The sequence below is a fragment of the Populus trichocarpa genome, chromosome 8 (genome assembly GCF_000002775.5).
Source record: "Populus trichocarpa isolate Nisqually-1 chromosome 8, P.trichocarpa_v4.1, whole genome shotgun sequence".
Lineage (NCBI taxonomy): Eukaryota > Viridiplantae > Streptophyta > Magnoliopsida > Malpighiales > Salicaceae > Populus > Populus trichocarpa.
In genome coordinates, this window is record NC_037292.2 from 540281 (window position 1) to 560462 (window position 20182).

At 37.5% G+C, this 20182-nt stretch overlaps 4 protein-coding genes across 7 annotated transcripts; 3 read left to right on the plus strand and 1 right to left on the minus strand.

The window, feature by feature from the left end:
- Positions 1 to 76: 76 nt before the first annotated feature.
- On the plus strand, positions 77 to 4070 carry LOC18101276 (SUN domain-containing protein 1). The gene is made up of 2 exons (XM_006379358.3): positions 77 to 1429; positions 3459 to 4070. Exons 1-2 carry the CDS (start codon positions 137 to 139, stop codon positions 3762 to 3764), a joined length of 1599 nt encoding a protein of 532 aa, XP_006379420.3. The 5' UTR covers positions 77 to 136; the 3' UTR covers positions 3765 to 4070.
- Positions 4071 to 5645: 1575 nt separating this feature from the next.
- LOC7486853 (type I inositol polyphosphate 5-phosphatase 10) lies at positions 5646 to 10803 on the plus strand. 4 transcript variants are annotated; one of them, XM_002310923.4, is made up of 11 exons: positions 5646 to 6448; positions 7049 to 7111; positions 7352 to 7427; positions 8039 to 8123; positions 8251 to 8355; positions 8488 to 9016; positions 9139 to 9332; positions 9461 to 9569; positions 9940 to 10088; positions 10174 to 10427; positions 10516 to 10803. In XM_002310923.4, the coding sequence occupies exons 2-10, from the start codon at positions 7079 to 7081 to the stop codon at positions 10310 to 10312; spliced, it is 1419 nt and encodes a 472-aa protein (XP_002310959.4). In that variant the 5' UTR covers positions 5646 to 6448; positions 7049 to 7078; the 3' UTR covers positions 10313 to 10427; positions 10516 to 10803. The 4 variants fall into 4 exon arrangements, with proteins under 4 accessions (XP_002310959.4, XP_024463256.2, XP_024463257.2 ...); XM_024607488.2 differs by lacking the exon at positions 5646 to 6448 and adding an exon at positions 6482 to 6674; XM_024607489.2 differs by lacking the exon at positions 5646 to 6448 and adding an exon at positions 7631 to 7942.
- Positions 10804 to 11282: 479 nt separating this feature from the next.
- Positions 11283 to 16576, plus strand: LOC7486854 (probable pectinesterase/pectinesterase inhibitor 25). The gene is made up of 3 exons (XM_024607486.2): positions 11283 to 12989; positions 15165 to 15519; positions 15728 to 16576. The coding sequence occupies exons 1-3, from the start codon at positions 12291 to 12293 to the stop codon at positions 16432 to 16434; spliced, it is 1761 nt and encodes a 586-aa protein (XP_024463254.2). The 5' UTR covers positions 11283 to 12290; the 3' UTR covers positions 16435 to 16576.
- LOC7486855 (putative pectinesterase/pectinesterase inhibitor 24) lies at positions 16563 to 18627 on the minus strand. Its single transcript, XM_002311882.4, has 2 exons — positions 17572 to 18627; positions 16563 to 17435 (listed from the first exon to the last, which is right to left on the minus strand). The coding sequence occupies exons 1-2, from the start codon at positions 18602 to 18604 to the stop codon at positions 16759 to 16761; spliced, it is 1710 nt and encodes a 569-aa protein (XP_002311918.3). The 5' UTR covers positions 18605 to 18627; the 3' UTR covers positions 16563 to 16758.
- Between the last annotated feature and the right edge of the window lie 1555 nt (positions 18628 to 20182).

A 20182-nucleotide genomic window follows, 5' to 3' on the forward strand; every position in this document is an offset into this window, starting at 1 on the left:
AAATAGTTGATGATAAAATAGATAAGATATTATTTCATATATTATTTTTTTTAAAAAAAAACATGATAACTAAAAGCAATGTATCGCTAATGAATCTCTTAAAAAATATATAGTTTATTAATATTAATTCGTATGGATGAAAACAACGTCGTTTCACGCAAACTTTTCACCAACAGAAATAAATCCCCTCCTGAAAAGGAGCGGTTTTTTCATTTCAATTCAACATCCCTCCAAAATTTCTCTCTCTTCTCTACAGTTTGTACAATTCCCAATTCGATCCAATCAGGCTTTCTTTCTTCAACCTCCGATTAAAAACCCTAATTACTTTGAAATGTCGGCTTCAACGGTGTCAATCACGGCTAATCCAGCGTCGGCAAGGCGGAGACCGGTGGTGGTTTCCGACAAGAAATCACCAAGCAACAACATCGAATTAGTAGTTCCGAGTGAACGACGAATCAACGGTGGTGGAGGCGGAGATGACATTGTCACCGCCGCGGCGAGAAGGGATCTAAGTCATCACTCGATTCGAGGAGATGCGGTTCTGGAGTGGACGGCGAAAGATATTGTTCAAGTGAAGAAGACGAGTTCGACAATTTCGCCGCGGAGGGGGAGGAAGGTGGCTGCGACGAAGGCGAGGAGACCACTGTGGATGACGTTGGTGAGAGCTTTTACTAAGAATTTCGTGTTTTTGCTTGTTTTAGTAGGCTTAGTGCAGTTGGTTAGGAAATTGGCTGTGAAATCAGGGGATATTGATGGTGCTAGTGTGGGGACACAAATGGGGTTACGTGAGTTTGATGGGAGGATAGCGGAAATGGAGTCAATGGTGAAAACTGCGGTGAAAATGATTCAGGTTCAAGTGGAAGTTGTTGACAAGAAGATTGAGAGTGAAGTTGGTGGGTTAAGGAGGGAAATGAGCAGGAAAATTGATGATAAAGGTGTGATCTTGGAGGGAGAGTTGAGGAGGTTAGTGGAGAGAAGCGAAGGGTTGGAGAAGAAAATTGGGGAGTTGAAAGCGGGTGATTGGTTGTCGAAGGAGGATTTTGAGAAGTTCCATGAGCAGTTTAAGAAGGAAAATGGTGGGGAATTTGGTTGGAGTGGTGTGGGTTTGGATGACATAATGGCGTATGCGAGGGAGATAGTGCAGAAAGAGATTGATAAGCATGCGGCTGACGGGCTTGGGAGGGTGGATTATGCGCTGGCAACTAGTGGTGGAATGGTTGTGAAGCATTCTGATCCGTATATGGCCGTGAGAGGGGCTAACTGGTTCATGAAGGGTGGAGGGGTTCATCCGAATGCTGATGAGATGCTAAAACCAAGTTTTGGGGAGCCTGGGAAGTGCTTTGCTTTGAAAGGAAGTAGGGGGTTTGTCCAGTTTAAGCTGCGAAGTGCTATTGTTCCTGAAGCTGTTACGCTGGAACACATTGCTAAGGTACTATCTTCATTTCAGTTTGTGTTTGTTTACGTTGCATAGTTAGTTGGTATGATGTATAAGCTGCAAAGATGACTTTTAGTTCGTTTTATTTACTTGGTCGCCATGCTGTGTTATTAAAACTTGCATGATTTCAAATTCAGTAGAAGTGTTAAAGTTGCACAAATATTCCAAAAGACATGACCCTAACCTGTGTATCTTTAGAGTTTCAATCCTATAACCTCAAACTTGATGCTGCAACTCCGCTGCAATAGTTAAATAGTTCCCATTCTGTGTGAAAATATTTCTTGGTTGCATAGTTTTAGTGACTATGAGCAAGACTGCGGGATTACAATTACAAGATAAGGATGATTAGGTGAAAGATGAGCCTTCTAGGAAGTGAAGATTGGATGACGGATTATTTATAATTTGCTGTTTCAATTAATTTCTTGATCTCAACTAAAGATCTGGGAGGTTGGAGAAAGAAGTGTTACACAGTTGTCAAAACCAATGGAGAATGCATACTATAGAAGCATGATCATGAGCAAGTTATCAACACAAATTTGGTTAAGGTATCTTCACCCATCCAATTCAACTTCCAATAAAACCATTGTCAACTGTGCTAAACGAAGATCGTTGATGCTCTGGAATGAAACTAAGCTAATTCTCTTCATGCATTTTCTTATTACTGCATCTAAAGATTTCCAATATGATACTCTTGTCACCAAAGTCCAATCCCCACTCTAGCCACTTTAACCTGCTGAGTTTTTTATCTGTGGAAGCTTTCCCATCAGCCTCTTTCCACATTTGATTTTGGGTTTGGGTTCTTACTTTTTTCAATGTTCTGTTTCTGTTAAATTGGATTTTGACCATTCCCCCCCCTTTATGGAAATTTGTCTTACGCCACTTGGCTGTTTAAATGTGAAACACTTCTCTCACACGGAACACTTCAAAGTCCTGCAATCGTATTCTCCTTATTGTATTCCCATGGGCATCTCAGATTTTGTTGAATTAAAAATTTAGAATTAGAGTTATTAGTTCCTAATCAGTGGTATGATGGTAATGTATTTGAAAACTAATAAGCGTGAGAAAACATAGCATGAAGGTGATGTTTGATGATTAAGGATTGCATACTGCAGTTATGGCAGTATGGGACCATGGTTGGTGATGGTTGTGGGGATGCTTGTACTTCAAACATGATGATATGTGCTTATTATGGTTATGGTGGTGATAAATCTGTAATAGTTGGCAATTAGCATGTTTGTAGAATGTAGTCAAGCTGGTGACTACAGTGCTTTAAACAGCAGTTTAGGTGGTTATACTAATCACAATCAAAGCATATAGAGCTGGCAGTGACAGTGAAGAGGATTCTTGTTAAATCCTTTGTCATATGCGAAGGTAGGAGAGGATGGACACAAACAATAAGACTGGAATGATGGTATTGAGTCAACTTGTAAAATTTATACACTTTAACCCCAAAACCAATCCCTTGTTGTTTAGAAGAGAAATTTTTGGTTTACTTGCTTAACCTTGTCAGACTTCTTTTACCCATCCAAATTTAGAGTTATGTCTTCATCCACTTATGCTTTCTTTTGTTGATTTTTAATCTAATCTGGATTTCTATGAGTCCTCGAAATTGAATGATATTGGAAAGAATTCTCTTTTTTATGCTAGTGTCTCGAACTTCGGGAAGAACAATCCAAAATATGACAGTGAACAATACTGTGGGAGAACTAATTGCATCTGAGAGGTTTAGATTTTGGAACAGACTCGATTTGAGATTGCTAGTGCATGGCATGCTTCCTCGCCCCTCCTGAATCCTTTTATATTTTCCTTTTTGAGTGGGGGAATTAGCTTTCCTTAAGAAAGTGCTTTTTTTATTGGATTTAATGTGAAGACTTTTATCTAATTACTCAATTCGCCATGACTTTGTTGCAAAATGCACCAACAATCCAAACACTCTTTTTTATTAGTAGCTGCACTCTTTATGTGTGTTTTTTCTCAATATATCTTGTGCTCCAACTGACTCTTGTCGTTGTTATGTGGACAGAGTGTGGCTTATGATAGGTCAACTGCTCCTAAGGACTGTCAGGTGTCTGGGTGGATGCAGAACCCCGATCTTGATTCAGCAGATGACAAAGAGAAGATGTTTCTTTTAACAGAGTTTACTTATGACCTCGAGAAGAGTAACGCTCAGACCTTCAATGTATTGGACAAAACAGCCTCTGGACTTGTTGACACACTGAGGCTGGACTTCACATCTAACCATGGAAACCCCTCACTCACCTGCATTTATCGCTTGAGGGTACATGGTTATGAACCTGATCGTGCTTCAATGACGGCAATGCAGCCTTGATGCGTCTGGTCCTGACCTTGTAACTGTTTATCCTTTTGAAATTCTCTGCTTAGCATTTTTATCAATTTTTTTTTTTGTAGCTTCCAAGTACCTAGACATAGATAAGTATGTGCTTAGGCTTACCACTCCCTCGTGTTCCATAGGTCTTCACTACTTGTGTGCTAGCATTGTCCAGTTCTACGTTTCTGCTTGTATCTGCGCTGTCAAACTGTTCAGCTTTTTATGAACTGTTGATCAAAAGGGTGAAAACTCAGAAACTAAATTAAGAGATCTTCCAATCGTAAATGGATGTGGATTTTCTTTGAATATCTTGGATAACCCTGTATGCTAGACATTGATGACATCTTTTCTTTCACTTCTAATCATCTACCTTCCACAGCTTTCGCTTTCGCTCTCTCTCTCTTCTCTGCTTGTTAATCTGGTACAATAGCTGCTGATGTGAGTTTTCATACTAGCAATAGGAGGTGAGCCTTTGGGCTTAAACGGGGGCATTCAAATTGCCAGAGTCCAGCTTGTCCTGATTTCTTTTCCATGACCATTCAGAGAGGAACAGACATATTTAAGCCTTGAATTATCTCTGCCCAAAATTAACATGGCAGAGAAACACCTCTCTCCATGCCTGAGAGTTAAGAAATACTAAAATCTTGTTAATTGATCAAGGCAAGCTAAACAAGTGCAATGGAGTCGACGTGTTTTCATGGGATGCTCGACTTATGTATGTCTCAATTGTGTCACTCTCGATCGGTAACATTGAACAAAACAAGACTCAAATGCATGGTCTTCGATTCACACAAAAACTCATTGAGAACTGTTTCAGAATTTTTGAAGCACGAGAATAGAAGCCCTAAACATGTTGTCTGTGGGAGCAGGGTCTATCTATGGCCCCTTGCCCCCATTGAAACCAACCATTCTTCCTCTATTCTAGGGATTTGTATGCAGATGCAGGGATTTGGTGTCTGCATGCTACACCAGAAAACAATAGCTACTGTATACAAATCTTAGAAACATAAAATCAGTCCCTGGGACCATGGATCTGGGTCTTCACAAGATACATGCTCTCTAGCTATATGTATCTTTCTTATGCTATGATTGGCGATGTACAATCTTGCATTTAGGCTCCCTCGCAAGCAGGGTTTTGGGGTTTGGATTTGACTAATAATTAAAGCAGGATTGGAATTTTGACTCAATCAGTACTCAGTGAATAATTCTTAGAGCAATTACCATGTGATGATTCTTCGTTTTTCTTCGTTGTTGGTTTCCTAGGGTTCCTTATCATCATTGCCATTGTATATCAAGATTTCCATTGTAATTATTTTTGCTTATTATTTTGATTGTCGCTCTATTTTTTTTTTATTAAATCTAATCATTATTTACTTCCTCTTCCTCAATCTTACATTTTTCACTAAGAAATCCAATTCCGATTTTCTCAAAAATAATAGTATAAAAGAATTTTGTTAACTAGTTCCATAAGTTTTTTGAGACTTAATTATGATCTATTTCTTTAACCACAACGTATTCTCAGACTAGCTTTTACACATCAAGATTGAATTTCCTTTCGAGAACAATTTTATATAAATTATCTATATCTAGGAAAATATATTACCAAAAAAAATTTTCTGGAGACCTCTTTTAATTTTAAACCTAATTGATTACACTAAAAAGCAAACCCAATTCAAGTCATGATTTTTTAATATTTTTTATGGTCTTAATACATTGGTATTAAAAATAAAATAAAAATATTTTTTAAAAAACATCTACGCTAATATTAAAAAAAAAAAAGTATTTTTAGTAGGGCTTATAGAAGGGGGAGACTAGCTTAACCCTGTACTTGGAGAAAATTAGCTTCATGGAGACCAAGAGTGACAGGTCCCAAAACTGGGTCCAGGAGAAGAGAAATCCATGCTGTCTGTAGACTGGCAGTAGTAGACGGCGAAGACCCACTTCCCAACTTTTGAACTGCCGATCTGCCAGGAAACCCTAACACTTTTCTCCCCCACAAAACAGTCACTTTCGACGAGGCCCTATGCATGGCTTCTGATTTGCTTTGCAGTCGGGACACAAACACGTGGGGGTCCACTTTCCCATTTCCTTTCTGAGAAAACAAACAACAACAAACCAGCAGAATTCTTCCTTTCTTCTTTCTAAGAAACAAGTGTTTTGCAAGGACATTTAAGATTCCATCCCCTTTTGACTGTTTCCTTTTGCGTTTTATTTTCTAGAGAGAACCATGAAACATATTGATCAATGAAAGACGTAGAGTTGTGAAACCCTTCACCTAGGCATGAACAGTTACGGGTTAAAGAAACAAATAAAAGGAGGAAAAAAACTTGATCCATTGGTCATTTGTCCAGGCTGATTGTTGACCTAGTTCAACTTGTTAATTTTTAAATTAAAGTAATATCATTTTGATTTTTCTTAAACAAAAATATCTGTGACCTAACCTTGAGTTGTTGTTGGATAATTAATTTGTTTGAATACATAACACGAACGATCTGGTTAAAATCTAATTTAGAGCTTAAAATAGGTTTGAGAATGCCCTGATACTTTAATCAAGAAAAGAAGACACCCCAAGTGCACGTACATCAATCATAGAAACAAAGAGAAACCTTTTGTTAACTTCAATACTTGCTTACCACAGATAGATAATAGTCCTTCCTTCCCCAGTTCTAGAGCAGGATATACAGGTTCTTTTTCTTTCGTTTGAGTATTTCTTTTCTTTTCTTGGCTACTTGCCTTTTCTTTTGCAGCTCAGTTTTCCATGTGTTTTCATTGGCTGGGATGCGTTTGCTTGGAAAGTTGACTTTTTCGAGGAATCCCCATTTGGGCTGTCAGCTTTCTGTTGTAGCTCTTATTTGTGTCTTTGATTCTCTCTTTCCATGGATGTGATAGTACTGTCATCTTTGTTTTCTGGTAAATGGAATTCATGGCTTTAACAGAATGTTTGCTTCTGTAGTTGGGCCTAATTGTGTTTTGGATCATCTGGCATTGCTGAATGTTGAATGTTTCTTGGATGAAAATATGGACATGATCAGAACTTTTGGATCCGCACTTTTTTTTTATTATTATTCTTTAATGCTAAGTTCATTGATTGGCACGGTTGATTGTTGATGGATTGATATTCTTGACTCTGTTTTACGGCCTATTGATTTATTACCTTGTTTAACCATGACATGATTTTTATGTCCCTGTCACTCCTATCTCTCCTCCCCTTCTTTGTTTTTTCCCCAATATTCTTATGGGATTTCTGATTCATGGACTCTGATGCAATTGCTATATTTTTGAAGGTTTTTGATGAAAATAGAGCAGTTTCAGACATGACACTAGAGAATCAAGACCAGAACAAGAAGGTAATTAATCTAGGTTTATTTGTTCTTTTAATCCTTGCCTTTTGCTGCTACTTTATTTCTGCTGTTTTTTCAATCTTTCTGTGATTCATAAGAATTGAATAGGTGACCATGCTCTTTATTTTGAGAGATTTACATATTTCACCACAGGCTATTGCATTTACTACAGTTTTTGATCACTTAGAATACATTATTTGTTCAATCTTTCTCTGGTCTACAGTTATTTTTTGCTGTGTTTTGCAGTCTTTTCTGCGAAAACTTCTCTTGCAGAAGGAGGTAAGAGGGAGGAAGGCAGAGGAAGTTTCGTTTGATTCATCTGGTATGTAAATGAATCACTTGCGATCATTGTTTCTCTCTTGAATTGTGTTAAGGAACCTCTCTTTTTCAGTTTTTTTGGAAATGGAAGATTTCTCTAGATATAATTTTCTTCTCGTTAAGAAGATTCCATTCCATTTTCTTTCTTCCACGATTCAGATCATTTTCTCCTATTCTTATTTTTGGTTTTTTGACTTCCATGGCAAGTCAAAAAACGAGTCCAAAATGTAAAGATGAAGGGTTGCGAAGGCATAGTTAAGAAAAGTTAAAGGTTGACAGTGACAAGAGCATCACTGCAATTTGCTCCAAAATTGAGAACATATTCATTTTGGACTTTATCCAGTGGAAGAATGGAAGCAAGAGTGGTATATCTTTTCTCTGTCTAAATCACCCCTGGTGGATGGTCTCTCCTATCCTTCCTTATCTTTCTTTTTAAGTGCTTGTTAACTTTGAGATGAGTGGGTGTACTTTGAGAAATGCTTGGATTTCTCTGCAACCACTGATGTTATACCTTTCAAAGCAAGTTTTTCTTGCACAAATTGCTTTTTGTCCTCAATTTCCGATTACAATTTTGAAGTTTTTGCATAAATTCCATCTTCCTCTTTCCAATTGCAGAAGCACTTTCTGATCCATCACTCAAGTCTCTCTTTTCTCACCAATTAAGCTCTCCAATGCCAAGCAGTCAAGTCCAGTCATTTAGGTAAGCAAAAGATCCTAGTTTCGATATTTTGTTGTCTCCGCCCTTTTTTTTTTTTTTTTTTTATCTCAATGTATCTGCCTATATGAAAAATCTAATAGTTTCTGGTCGAAAACTTCTCCCTTCATAGTGTTTTCGTGGCAACATGGAACGTCGGAGGGAAATCTCCTCACAGTGGCCTCAACCTCGATGATTTTCTTCAGGTTCATGATGAATCAGATATATATGTCTTAGGGTATGCTTTCTCCCCCTTCTCCTGCTGTTTCTTTGTATTTTAATTTTATGATAATTAACCAAAATATTAATTCTTTTAGTGAAATAAGGTATGCTGATTTGCTCTTCATTTTGTTTCCTTTTGGATTGCCAGTTTTCAGGAAATTGTTCCATTGAACGCTGGAAATGTGCTTGTGGCAGAAGACAGCGAGCCTGCCGCAAAATGGCTGGCTTTAATTAATCAATCACTGAATAGATCATATAGTGTGGCTTCAAGAAGATCAAAATCACCCCTTTGCAGCTCACTTCTCTTCCAAAAGCCTTCTCTTAAAAAGGTCTGCAAGTCTTTCAGGACTGAGAGTCGACGGAGGCTGAAGACTTGCAACTGCTCTCCCATATTGGAAAGGAAGTATAGCAGGGATTGCTGTGTTTGGCCCCCATCAACAAATATGACCGAGGATTACTGTTCCTCGGAAGAGGATGAAGATGGACTTAGCAATCATGTATCTTCAGAAATTTCCACTCCAGCTAGTGCCAACCAGATGAAGTACAGCCTTATAACAGGGAAACAAATGGTCGGAATATTTGTTACTGTTTGGGTCAGGAAGGAGCTTGTGCAACATGTAAGCCATTTGAGAATCTCTAACGTTGGCCGTGGGATCTTAGGCTATCTTGGGAACAAGGTAATTTAAGACATAGACATGCATTGTTTATGAGCATAAGCTGTCCATGGTTCATGGTTGAAAATAAAGATGGAATCATAGACCTTCCTCATTTGAAATCATGTTTAATTCTCTGGTTGCAGGGGTGTATATCTGTTAGCATGTCTTTCCATCAGACAAGCTTCTGCTTTGTTTGTAGTCACTTGGCATCGGGAGAGAAAGAAGGAGATCAACGTAGGAGAAATTTGGATGTCATAGAGATAATTAAGAACACACAATTTTCAAGGATATGCAAATCTCCATGTAGTCGGATACCTGAGAAAATCATGGAACATGAGTAAGCATCTCTGAAATCATTGAACAATTAATAGTCTAATCCTGTCGTTGGAAAATCTTTGTTAATTGAATCCCTTGATACTCTACTCATCTATATATGTTCTCTAAAATCTGTTTTGATGGCCCTAGTCGGGTCATATGGTTAGGGGACTTGAATTACAGGATAGCTTTGAGCTACTCCGAGACTCGAAGGCTTCTGGAGCAGTATAACTGGGACACACTTCTTGACAAAGATCAGGTACCTTCCTTTACGTTGAATAGAATAACTTTGGAAGGAGTTGTACGCAATGTGAAAATGGCATCAAATATTTTGTTCTCTACAGATCTGAAGAACAAATCTTTTCCTTATCTTTTTGTGCGAATCTTTGTCTAGGGTTAAATTAAAAAAAAACCGAAATCATCTGGGTGGAATACAAGAATGTTATCGTATATGGAGCTTAAGACGTTTTCATTATTATTCAATAAACATGAGGAATGTTTGTTACTGTAGGCAACATCAGCATATTGTACTAACAGCCACAGTATTTACTCTCTCCAGAGGTGTGTTTAGCTTTAATTCGTCTCTTTTTGCCGCATACTCGAACTGAATTCGGTCCATGTTCTGGCAGCTGAAAATTCAGAGGGAAGCAGGGCAAGTGTTCAGAGGATGGAAAGAGGGAGAGATCTACTTCGCGCCAACGTACAAATACTCCTATAACTCAGACATTTACGCTGGAGAGACCATCGAAACACAAAAGAAAAGAAGAACTCCAGCATGGTATATACAGAAAAAACCTACACCTATATTACTGAAATGAAAAAATTTTACGAATAAGTACTTGAATAGTTAAACAAAATTGCAGGTGTGATAGAATACTTTGGTATGGAGATGGGATTCGTCAACTATCTTACGTACGTAGAGAGTCCAGGTTTTCCGACCACCGGCCGGTATGCGCAAAATTCATGGTAGGCGTACAAGTTACTAATAATGATATGGATTAAGAAAGGCATTATCAGGCTTTAACATGAGAGTTGCAAGTGAAGAGTACATGCCTCTAACAAGAAGATAACATGCGAGTTCGTGTACAGTGTTTGATGATTGTTTTGATTCATAAGGGTGAGTTCTCCATTAACAGTTCTAACTCCTTTTGTTTACGTCATGAGCTCTCCATACTATGTTGCCTAACCTTCTTTTGCGCGGACAGGTTACCGAAAAACTGACTGCAGCTGCTAGAAGACAGAAGAGGCGACTAAATTTTGCCATTTATATCGAAATATTTAGATGGAAAGCAAGATATTCTTGCAGTAAAATGTTGTGGTTGGGAAGCTGTACAGAGTCTTCTGCGATTGGTGAGGTGTGAGAAGCTTTTCCTTGCTGATATGATACTTTAAGAACTATTCTAAAATCATCATATATAGTTGAAGCAAGCGTATTCTACTATAGTTTTCGGGACCAAATGTTTTGTTAAAGAATGCCAAGTTTGCTTTGGAAATGACATCTTTTATGCTTATGGAGGAAAGAAATATATATAATGTTTGCCAGGGATGAGATGAAGATAAGTGATTTAAACATGGTTATTAGACACGTACAAGATCTGGTTGTAAATTGATTAAGTTAATTTATAGGTTGGTGGTTAATCTCGGTCTATCATAAAATAATATTGTTTTAGAATTTAAAAAATAAAAATATTATTATTTTAAATTAAAAAAATATTATTGCAAACGAAAATAAAACAATACCTTAAAGTTCACCAGATGGACCTCATCTGAATTTAGCCAAGTCATAAATAGACTCCCGAATCACTCAGATTTGACAACATTAACTTTTGTAAACCTAGCTTGGGCTAGGCTATGGGTCAACAAGCTATCGAATCTATTATCGGCCAGTCCATGATAGCTATGGAAATAAATAGTAAATATGTTAGGTGAGTAGTTCTTGCGATTGGATTCTTGATCCATTTTATACAGAGGAACTCTGTCTATTATCTGGCCTATTCAAGGAAGGGCTAGCATAGATGAGAAGTGCTTTCATTGAAGTAGTCATCAATTCCTGAAGTCAGGAACTTGGGAGTTATGACTTTTCAATTTTAAAGCATCAGAAATTAACCACCATTCTTCAAGCTTTTACTTTAATCTGGCCACCATGTTTCCTCTTTGCAGTCCCTACCAAGTCATTGTTCTGCTGATGATTTCACTCTTAAATCTGGATTCCATTAGAGAATTTAAGAGGGTAGATGGAGGAGGTATATATATTAATGATGTGAATTAAATGAACTATAAATTGAATTATCATGTACTTTTCTGACGGCATGTCCCATATAAAACTAACTTTATCATAAAAGTAAGGTGGTAAGATGAGCTTGGCTCTGAACCTGGGAGCTTGTACTTGAAAAAACCAGCCCATGTCAGGCTCTGTACTGTAAACTAGCTCAGCCTGATCCTAGCTGGATCAGCAATGGCTAAAACAACAGTAAGTCTGCCTTCCATGCGCAATAAATTAATATTAATAAAAGGAGAAGGAGAAGGAGATGAAAACGGAGATTGCAAAGCCATGCTGATAATGCTGTAGTCAATGTGATTAGCCCTTCAGATTATTCTCCGCACATATACGAGTCCCATGCAAAGATTCAGTCATTCATGTGCTCCAGTAAGAATTCCAGCCTAAAAAACTGTTTGGTTTTGTGAGTCAACTGAGTCCAGTTTTAGTGATTTGAACAGACTCACATGACTGCCATTAAAAAAATCATGAGTTCAATAGCTACGTAACACTATTTTTTCATCAAGTGAATGCTGCCTTTCTTAGCAAGTTCCAAACACATCCCTAACCTAAAATAAATATATTTCTTCAAATCCCACAAACCAACGCCACCTTCCCATGCCTCCAATAATTATAACGCGTTTTCCCTCTCTATTTAAAGTCCATGTATGCTATGCCTTTCTCTTCACATGCAAACACTTAATTTGTAGAAATTAAGTCAAAATGCAACACCCACCATTCTTGTTTCTCTTCCTTGCCTTTCTTTCCATCTTTTCACCTTTGTTAATCTCCTCTCAATCTCCACCACCACCACCACCGGTACCACCACCACCACCACCGGTAGCACCACAATCGCCTTCCGATGCATGCAAATCCACCCTCTATCCTAAGCTTTGTCGTTCAATCTTAACAACATTCCCTTCATCTTCTTCGAACCCTTATGAGTACAGCAAGTTTTCAGTCAAACAATGCCATAAACAAGCAAAAAGATTGTCTAAAGTTATAAACTATCACTTAACGCACAAAAACCAACGTTCCAAGATGACCCATGAAGAGTTTGGTGCTTTACAAGATTGCCATGAGCTCATGGAACTCAACGTGGACTACTTTGAGACCATATCTAGTGAGTTGAAATCAGCCGAGTCAATGAATGATGTGTTGGTCGAGAGAGTCAAGAGTTTGCTCAGTGGGGTAGTGACCAACCAACAATCTTGCTACGACGGGTTGGTTCAGTCCAAGAGCAGCATTGCCAGTGCTCTGTCTGTGCCTCTCTCTAATGGCACTCGATTGTATAGTGTGTCTCTAGCCTTGGTCACACATTCACTGGAGAAGAATTTGAAGAAGAAGAAGGGAAGAAAAGGGTCTCATCATCATGGAATCTTGACGAAGGGGGTTCGTGAACCACTGGAAACTCTTATCAAGGTATCATGAAATGCAATTATTTTTTTCTCTCCAAAGTTTAATGCTTTCTCTTGCTAGCAACTGTTTATGATCGATTTATATATGTGCATGATTATATATTTTGTAAACAAGGGTGGTACTGGCCTATACGGGTCAAGTCTAACTCTATGAAATCTCGCTTAGACCTAAGCTTAGCTTAGGCTATTAATTAACAAAAGGAAGAAAACAAGAAGGAAAAAAACACTAAGCTGAGGCCATGGAGCCTCACAGCTTTCTAGATTGACCCATAATACTAGAACATTAACCTAGTGATTTATGAGAAAAACTAATGCATATATAATGCGCACCTCAATCAAGAAATATAGTAGTCTACGGTCTACACTGTGGCTCAGATGGCCGCTCTATGGTCTAAAAGTAGTGCTTAACTTGCTTGAGTTTAATTTAGGGACCCCATAGAAGATCCTAACAAACATTGCTCGTGTGGCTAGCTTGATACAACTGAGTAAAAGCTGTGGGGGCCGGCTAATAGCATGTTTGTAGTTGTCTTTTAAATTATTTTTTTTCTAAAACTAAAATAATATTTTTTTAATTTTTTAAATTTATTTTTAATATCAATATATAAAAAAACAAAAAGATTTATAATTTTAACCAAACTGGCTTTAAGTATACGTGGTCCAATAAGTTATTGTCTAGACTAGTAAAATGACCAGTACACTTGCAAGACTAGCCAGGAGCCACTCTACGTAGTCAACGCCCAGCAAATTGGCCTATGCTTGCTCGCTCCAGCTGTTCGTGAAGGACCAAATCGCTGAACCCAACAGTTTTTTTAACCAGTATTAAAATCAAAATTGAGTCCATTTGGCATGGGATGTCTAGCTGTAATCTTGACTGACTTCTTGAGATTTGAAGTTTGGCAACTCACGATCTAGCTATTATATTGTGTTCTTATTTGTGTGTTGTGTTTTTATTATTAAATTAATGTTTTTTTTATAATTTTAATATATTGATGTTAAAAATTAAAAAATAATCTTAATATATTTTTAAACAAAAAAACATTTTTAAAAATCATTTGCACCACCATTATAAACGCTCGCAATTGATGATGTGATTGATTATTATATAAAATTGTTTTTACATAGAAATTCTCCAACCTCTAGAGAACCTTCATATTCTTTATGTATGGCCTCTCGAATATATCCTTCTCTAATAAAAATAAAAATAAAAAAATCCCATCTAACAGCATTAATTTCTGATTTCTTTAAACCTAGCAAGATTACCAAATCACAAATGGTATTAGAGGGCATCTAGTTCTGCCTACAAGAAATAATTAAATTATAAATAATATTGTGAAAAAAATTAATTACTATGAATATAGCAGACAGAATCTAGAGGATGTAATGGATGTCTTATTGTTGCCTTTAATAGTAATAAATTACAATTAACTAAAAATTATAATTAATATGGGGTTTGAGCAAGAAATAAAATAAAATTGCTTAGAGGCAAATAAAAGAGCTTGTAGGAAAATAATTGTAGTGTCGGTGTGCCATGCATGATGCTTGGAGGAAAAGGTTTCCTTCACATGTTTGGTCAACTATTTTGGTCAACTATTTTGGTCTCAGCTATTTTAGAGAACAAGCACGCTACTGCCAGAGGATGTCACGTGTTTGTGTATCTGATTAACAACTCCTGTGTGTTTGAACTCTCTTAAAGTCAACTCTTTAAGCAATTATTAAATTATGGGAGATCCGTTTATAAATTATAATCAATAGCGTAAAATTAATTATATATACTCCCTTGTTATTTTGAATCAGCTGGCCTTCTTTTTTATTATCACTTCGGGTTTCAGCTCAGGAAAAAAGAAATTAATAATAATAATAATAATAATACAGATGCGAGATTGATTTTTTCCAAATAATCTGGTGGATTTTTTTCTAGATTTTGTTCTTAATTCTTGTTTGATAAGAGATTTAGTATCAATACACAGAGAATGATGATCTAATTATTCAAGCTAAAAAATTATATAAAGAGACTTAGTCTCAATGTATAGACTTATAATTAATGGGCTCTCAATAATTTATTTGGTTCAGCCGAAAAGGACAAAAAAAAAATGGCCTTGGATTCTTGTAAATGATTAATCATGTTTCTGGTTTTAATTACTTGTATAGATGAAGAAACTGATGAACCCATGATTTGCAGGCTTTAAAGAGAACAGCATCCTGCCATAAATCAAGCAATTGCCACAGGGGAGAACGCATCCTTTCTGATGATTCTGGCGACGGGATTCTTCTAAATGATTCAGTGATTGTTGGCCCTTATGGCGCTGACAACTTTACAACCATTACAGATGCCATTGCATTTGCTCCAAACAGTTCAACACCTGAAGATGGTTACTTTGTGATTTTTGTTAGAGAAGGGATTTATGAGGAGTATGTTGTGGTTCCCAAAAATAAGAAGAACATAATGATGATTGGAGAAGGGATTAATCGGACCATCATCACGGGAAACCATAGTGTAATGGATGGCTGGACAACCTTTAATTCTTCGACTTTTGGTAAGAGAATTTCCACTTTGTTGTTTTCTTCAAAAAAAAAAAAAAAGACAGAGACCGAAGATCATGTGAAAAGGACAAAAATACACTCTCGTCTCTTGTATATCTTTGTCTTGAAACACTAACCACATACAATCTCAATTTATGGTTATTGAAGACTGAATTTCCACTGATGTTTAAAATCCTGACGAGTTTTGATTTCATGCTGCAGCTGTTTCTGGGGAGCGATTTGTGGGAGTATACATTACGTTCAGGAACACGGCAGGTCCTCAGAAGCACCAAGCAGTAGCTCTGAGGAACAATGCTGATCTCTCCACTTTTTACCGGTGCAGCTTTGAAGGCTATCAGGATACTCTTTATGTGCATTCCTTGAGGCAATTCTACAGGGAATGTGATATATATGGAACTGTAGATTTCATTTTCGGAAATGCTGCTGCTGTCTTTCAGAACTGCAATTTATATGCTCGTAAGCCAATGCTTAACCAGAAGAATGCCTTCACTGCGCAAGGTCGTACTGATCCAAACCAAAATACTGGGATCTCCATTCAAAATTGCACAATTGAGGCTGCACCTGATTTGGCTATGGACAAGAACTCGACAGGCAGTAACTCCACTTCGAACTTTTTGGGGCGACCTTGGAAGGTGTACTCTAGAACTGTGATCATGCAATCGTATATCGGAGAGCTGATTCAGCCAGCTGGATGGCTAGAATGGAATGGAACTGTTGGATTAGACACTATTTACTATGGTGAGTTTCAGAATTATGGGCCTGGTTCAAACACTAGCAGGAGAGTGAAATGGCCTGGTTATAATCTTATGAATGCTACGCAAGCTGCGAATTTTACTGTCTACAATTTAACAACGGGGGATACTTGGTTGCCTTACACTGACATACCCTTCTCTGGAGGACTACTTTGATTACAAATAGGGACCTTATTGCTTCACAATATTTTTCATTCTTCTCAAGTCGACACTTCCTGGATTTCTTGTACTTCAGTAACAAGACAGATTGTAAGGACTGTCAGATCAAATTAATAAAATACATGGTATTTAGCAGTAACTTATGTAGCCAAGAAATTTCATTGTTTGAGATTGTAGTCTTGTTTCAAACTTAACTTACAATCAATCAATCTTGTAAGGTAAAAAGTATTGACAAAAAATGGTAGAGGAAAACAACATAAAGGGAACAGAAACATGAGAGGAACACAAAAAGGGAAATGTTCTCTGCGATATGTATCACTGTCAGAGACCAGGTTTGTAGCTAATACCAGTGCCTTTGAGCCACCCTTCTCCCTGGATGAATGCCTTCACTGTAAATTTACTAGCTTGTTTATTGGTAATGGTTTTCAAGCCCTTCCATTTAACCCTGTTCTTTGTTGAAGCACCAGGCCCGAAATTCTCAAATTCAGTGTAGAATATGGTAGGAGGTGCTGTATCTCCTATCCATGGCAGCCATCCAGCAGGGTCGATCAAGCTCCCCATCATCGAACGCATGAATACAGTTGTTGAGTAATTCTTCCAAGGTCGGCCAAGGTAAGTCTTGACAGAACTCAAGTCGCCAAAAGGCAAGATGGTACAGTTCTGAATTGAAATTCCAGTATTTTGATTAGGGTCAATCCTGCCTTGTGCAGTGATGGTGTTCTGTTGGCCTTCCATGGGTTTCCTGGGTAGTATGTTGCTGTTTTGAATGACAACAGCTGAGTTTCCAAAGATGAAATCAACTGTTCCATAAATGTTGCATTCACGGTAGAATTGCCTATTCGCATGTGTGTAGAGAGTGTCCTGAAAAGCATCCATGCTGCATCTGTAAAAGGCCGACATATCAGCATTTGACATCAAGGCCACTGCTTGATGCTTGATTGCACCGGCTGTGTTACGGAACCCCATATCTCTAGCAATGAATCCCTTCCCAAACACAGCTGCAGAAAAAGGAACATGATTGTCAGCCATTTAGCTAATTCTAAGTTTCTAACCTCTATCTCCATAGCTAAATTTTGGTTAGCACGCAACCATATAGGAGGATTAGTCCTGAGTTGGACAAGAATAAGGACTTACCAAATGTTGCAGTTGAGAATGTAGGAGTTCCGTCGACAACGTTCAGGCTCGCAGATACAATTGTTGCGTTCATTCCATCACCAATCATCATAACATTCCATTGCTTCTTCTCGATACGAACATTTTCGAAATAAATTCCTTTCTTCACATAGATCACATACCTCTTCTCGCTTTTTTCAGGAACATCTTTGAGGGCATCAGTGATTCTTTTGTACTTTCCAGACCCATCTTGAGCCACGATAGCATCAGCCTTGTTCAAATCTGAACTTTGAAGCAGTTTACGAGCTTCTGGATGCTGCCACTTGGGCATCTCTTGGTCTTCGTAATTCAATAAGCGCCTATGGATGTTCAGTACTGAGCTTGCAACCTTGGAGATCCAAGTGATGATTGCCAGGCTATTGCTAGTCAATTCACTTGAACTCTTGAGATAATCATTAGCAGTAGCCTTTAATTTTGTCTCCGAAAGGCCATCAATGCATGTTTGATAGCAAGTGCCTGAAGTACTCAGCCAAGTTCTTAGATCATCCACAATATCAATCACACTGACACCATGACCTGCTTCCAAGGAGTTATCAAGATGGTCCAATGCCAAACTCAAAAGCTCTTGGCAATTTTCCAAGGCTGTAATTGTCATATTATCCTTGACGCCATTGTAAAGCACCCCTCCATCCTTGGAGAAATGCTGAGAGGCTTTTGACAATTCATTCTTGGCCACTTGGATTGCCAATTTGAAAAGCTCCTCGGGTTGGAGCTGGTCTGGTTTAGCCACAGGAGCAAGGTTATTGTAACAAGAATCCTTATACAATGTGACATCACAAACAGCTTTGACTGATGTGGAAATTGACTTATCAGCTCCACCCTTCTTTGAGTTTCCACTAGCAGCACGAGTCCCCACCACAGCAGCAACAACAATGGCAACAAGAAGTATTGAAGAAAGGCTTATGATGGTGATTCTTTTGCGGGTTCTTCGACGAGCCTCGAGCCGTGCTTGCTCGGCCTCGTCGAGTTTGCCATAGGCTTTGAGAGAAGACATGTTTAGCACCCTTTGTTGTTGCTGTTGTGTTGTTTATGATGCAAGGAATGGTGGGTGGGAGAGGCTTTTATATGTTAGCAAAAAAGAGGTAGCATCGTTGTACGTGCAAGGCACTAGGGGAAGGCAAAGAATTTTTGCGAAGTTGAAAATGTTGGGAGTGCTTCTCATGTTGAAGCATAACAAGCTATGCCCATAACGTTTTCTTGTGTAGTTGTCACCAAATACTAGGCTGCATAATGCAACGGCAACGCTTCTTGTTCTCCTTGACATTGCTCAAACATTATAGATCAGCCATGGTGTGCTTTTAAAAAAAACTCCTAATTTTAAACAATGATCCTAACATTGTTAAGGTGATTTACCTTTGTTAATCACCAACCTAATTGTATCAATGAAAAATTTAAGAAAAATCAACATGTATTTTGAAGCATTCCATTCCGATCGAGAAACTCAAAATAATTTCTTGAACAATAGAGTGTTCGGCTTTTTTTAACTATAAACTATATATTCCATTTCATGTTTTATAAATGTATCATTTTGAGTCCTGATAGTTTGAATGTATCAAAAGAAATTATTAATGTTTTTTTAATTTATTTTTTTAATGTATCAATTTCACCGTAGATCGAAATCAAAATAAATGATCGTTAAGTAAATATATTTATATACAGTAGTGTTTGGTTAGTATCTCAGAACATAAAATACAAATATAGTTAAGACAAAGAAGATATGTATCCTTGTACTTCATTTTTTAAAATATATAAATTCATTTCAAACTGTTTTAAAGATTGTGAAAGAACTAATTCAACCTAAAAACTTAAGCTGTGAGATGAGATTCCAGGATATGATTTATATTATTCTCTAACATATTCTTAAGTAAAAGCTCTTTGGATAGATTGAATTGCTTCTCTCACAAAGTTAGATTTATTTTATTTTTTCTTTAAAAGAATATGTATTTGTTTTTTATAAAAAAAAAGAAAGAAAAAGGGAATAGCTAAATGTTAGCCTGGGGATGTTTTGTCGAAAACAAAGAGAAAGCAGCCCACGAGTGCCTGACCTTCCTTGCATATAAGGCCCCTTTCATCTCAAGTGACCCAGACCCAATTCAAAGGAGAGGAAGTACTAGGCTATGAAAACAGGCCATATCCTAATTTTTATTATTTTTTATTATTGGGATTTAATTTTTCCATTGATAGATACATGTAATTAATTGGATGAAGCTCGCTTGTCCAGCCTAGTGGACTTCGGATAAACACGATGCTTGATATTTTCTCTTCCTTCCAAGCTGACAATACTCTGGCAAGCATAGTTGTTGACCTTATCATCTAGGCCCTGCCCTGGCTTTACAGCCATTATCACTGTCAAAATGAACTCCCGTAAATAAACAAAATTTAAATTATCCCCTCAATTCTATAGGTTTGTGGAAGATATTTTAAAATGTTTGTTTAATAATGTTATGTTATTATAATTTATAACCATGGTATCGTTCGTCGGATAATAATATGAATTTCGAGGTAGAGGATTTTTATCGTCAATTGTACCAAAGTGTTGGGGATACTGTTCTTAAGTATGGCTTTACTTGGG